Source organism: Tupaia chinensis, unplaced genomic scaffold (genome assembly GCF_000334495.1).
Source record: "Tupaia chinensis unplaced genomic scaffold, TupChi_1.0 Scaffold141530_1, whole genome shotgun sequence".
Classification (NCBI taxonomy): Eukaryota; Metazoa; Chordata; class Mammalia; order Scandentia; family Tupaiidae; genus Tupaia; species Tupaia belangeri.
The window spans coordinates 2,333,853-2,336,402 of NW_006201391.1; the positions used below are offsets into that span (position 1 = coordinate 2,333,853).

Here is a 2,550-nt window from a genome sequence, read left to right on the forward strand (position 1 = left end):
CTCCCTCCTCCTCGCTCACCTACACCCGCCCGCCTCTCCTCGGCCATTGACCCCAGCGCGCCCACGCCCGAGTGCTCTCGCTCGCACCACATGTGGGCTAGCGCCTGAGGCCGCAGGCGTTGGGGTTCGGGCCCTGTGTGGGCTCTGCGCCCCCGTTTGACGGAGTCACGAAAGGGCGTGACTGGCTCACGCGGCCCCACACTACTGCCCGGTGTTGGCAGCATCTCCCTGGCATCAAGTGGCACAGCTCCCCCTGTGATGGCGAGAAGCATCCAGGTAACTCCCCACTTCCTGGAAACTTTGTCTCCCCCCACCCCCCGCCCCAGGATGAACCAGCTGGCATTTTGACATCGCTCCGCAGGCAGCTAAGGCGGCGAGGGCAGGGGGTCCGCTGGGTGGCTGGCCGCCCCAGCCGCATCTTTCTCCTGCCCTGGCTTTCTGTCTCCTTGGGTGTAGTCTCTCTTTTCTCTCCCAGTGACTTCTCCGAGCCTCTCTGCTGCCACCCTCGGCTGTTGGTCTCTGTTCCTTCGGGTGCCTCAAGTGATACTCTGAACCCGCCTGGTGCAGGTCCCACTTTTCCGGCCTCCTCTCTCCCTTTCCCCCCTCGCCAACATTTGGAGTCAGGATTGTTCCCATCAGAGCCGGAAGCTGCCCGCCAGCTTGCCTGCCTGGCCTGCCCTCCCAGGCTGCTCTTGGGGCCAGTTGTCTCTGCTTTCCAGCCAGGGTGCATGGTGGGAGTTTGGCCTCCTTTGGAAGACAGGATCTCGTCAAAGGTCAGGGTTCCAGGGTGAGCCAGGCTTCCAGGGCAGAAGAGCAGCTGTGGACCTGGCTCTGGACCTGGTGTCCCCAGCCCTCACCTGGTCCCCTTCCCCTCTGCTAGCTGACTAGGAGGGGAAATGAACACACACAGCTGACTTCTGAAGAGCCGGTGGGTTTCCACCCTCCAGCTTCTCCCAGACCATGGCTTTACCCACGGCCCGCGTCTGAGCACCTTCAGAGGAGGGCTTGGTGCCATCCCAGCCGTTACCCCGGGGCCAGGGTGCTGTGGGCTAACAGTTCTTCGCACCACGCCACCTCACATAGTTCACAGGGTCTCCTCTTAGTGCAGCCACGCCGCTTCTGAGCCGCTTTCTTACTCTGGCTCTTCTCTTTTGTCCCTCAACACTCTCCTCCCTATGCAGGGAGCAGACGCTGAAAGTAGGAGTGCCAACCCTGGAGGTTCCGCGCAGGTAGATGGGGGCCGGGAGCTGGGAGCGGGGGCCCAGCTCCACCTTTGAGCACCAGGCCAGCACACACTATGGCAACCTGAATCCCAGCGTGCTCCCTTGAAGCTGCAGTGGTTATATAATTCACAGAAGCAGTTTGCCTCCCTTCCCAGACGCAGTTCTCAAGTGAAAGAGCGCCCGGGGTCCTTGTCCCCTCTACTCCCCACCCTCTTCCTGGTTGGTTGGCATTGCCCGGGTATGGGTATTTCAGGGTGGAGGAGAGAGGGCGGCAGACGTGCGGAGGGCGAGCCTGGGAGAGCACGACTATTTCTACGGGAGAGGTTGCTGTGCTTCACTGATGGCAATGATGAAATGTCACTGGGGGCTAAGCTTTCAGGAGCAGAGAGAGAGGAGCCCAATGAGGCCCTCAGATGGTTGATGGTGACGGACCCAGAGCGCAGAGCCAGGAAAGTTGCCAGTGGGGCTGAGGCCGTGTGTGCCTCTCTCCCGACACGGGCACGGGCACGTCAGCCTTGCTCCAGCTTTTCAGTGTTGTGCGTGTGCGTTTCCAGGGCCAGACCTGAGTTTCAGGCTCAGAGGGCGCCCAGGGAGCCTTGCCTCACCACAGTGCCCTGTCTGCTGGTCTCGTGCCAGCCTCCCACTTTTCTGAGCTGATTTCCCACTGCAGGCTCCAGTTAGCAAATGAGTTTCTTCATAGTCAACCATTTAACGAGTAAGGCATTAGAGTGTCCCTTATCTGCTGGGGACCAGGCGGAGGGAGCAGTGTGTGTTCTAGGAGTGGAAGACCCCCTGTGCCTTTCTTTTACCTGGTTGGCGATACTGCCAGCATAAAATATCCTACTGGTGACTCCGTCCGCTGTCCGCATTGATGGCCAGAGAGCGGTGCTGCCTGCCCTCCTGTGCAGGTCAGAGAGCGGGCCTAAGCTGGAGGGAGAGTTGACAGGGCTCTTGGAGTTCGAAATACTGCTCCTAGTACCACTCAGGTACTTTTCGGTGTATTAGAATGACATAATGAATATGTTTAAGAGAATCAATTATGCATTGTTTCCATGGAGCGCATGCAACAGTATTTAAATATGTGCTGTACACACACCGAATAAGGAAGAGCTATTTCAAGCAGATTACACAAGAGCCTAAGTTCACTTCAGGGACCCAGGGTGTTGCGGAGAGAAGCACTGATCCTGCAGTCCCCTGAGACTGTGTGGACACGTCCCCCGCTGCTCGGTGGAGACTGGTTCTCAGGTAGAGGCACACATACAGGACTGTGCAGAGGAAGTGGCGGCCATGCTCCCTGGGGCCCTGTCTCAGTCGTGGTGACGACAAG

At 59.0% G+C, this 2,550-nt stretch overlaps 1 protein-coding gene across 1 annotated transcript in view; it reads right to left on the reverse strand.

Moving 5' to 3' along the window:
• DCP1B (decapping mRNA 1B) overlaps nucleotides 1-272 on the reverse strand; it is a 131,749-nt gene extending 131,477 nt beyond the window's left edge. Inside the window, exon 1 of the mRNA XM_014581993.2 lies at nucleotides 20-272. Coding sequence (XP_014437479.2) covers nucleotides 20-272 — 253 coding nt within the window. The remainder of the gene's footprint in view (nucleotides 1-19) is intronic.
• Nucleotides 273-2,550: the final 2,278 nt, after the last annotated feature.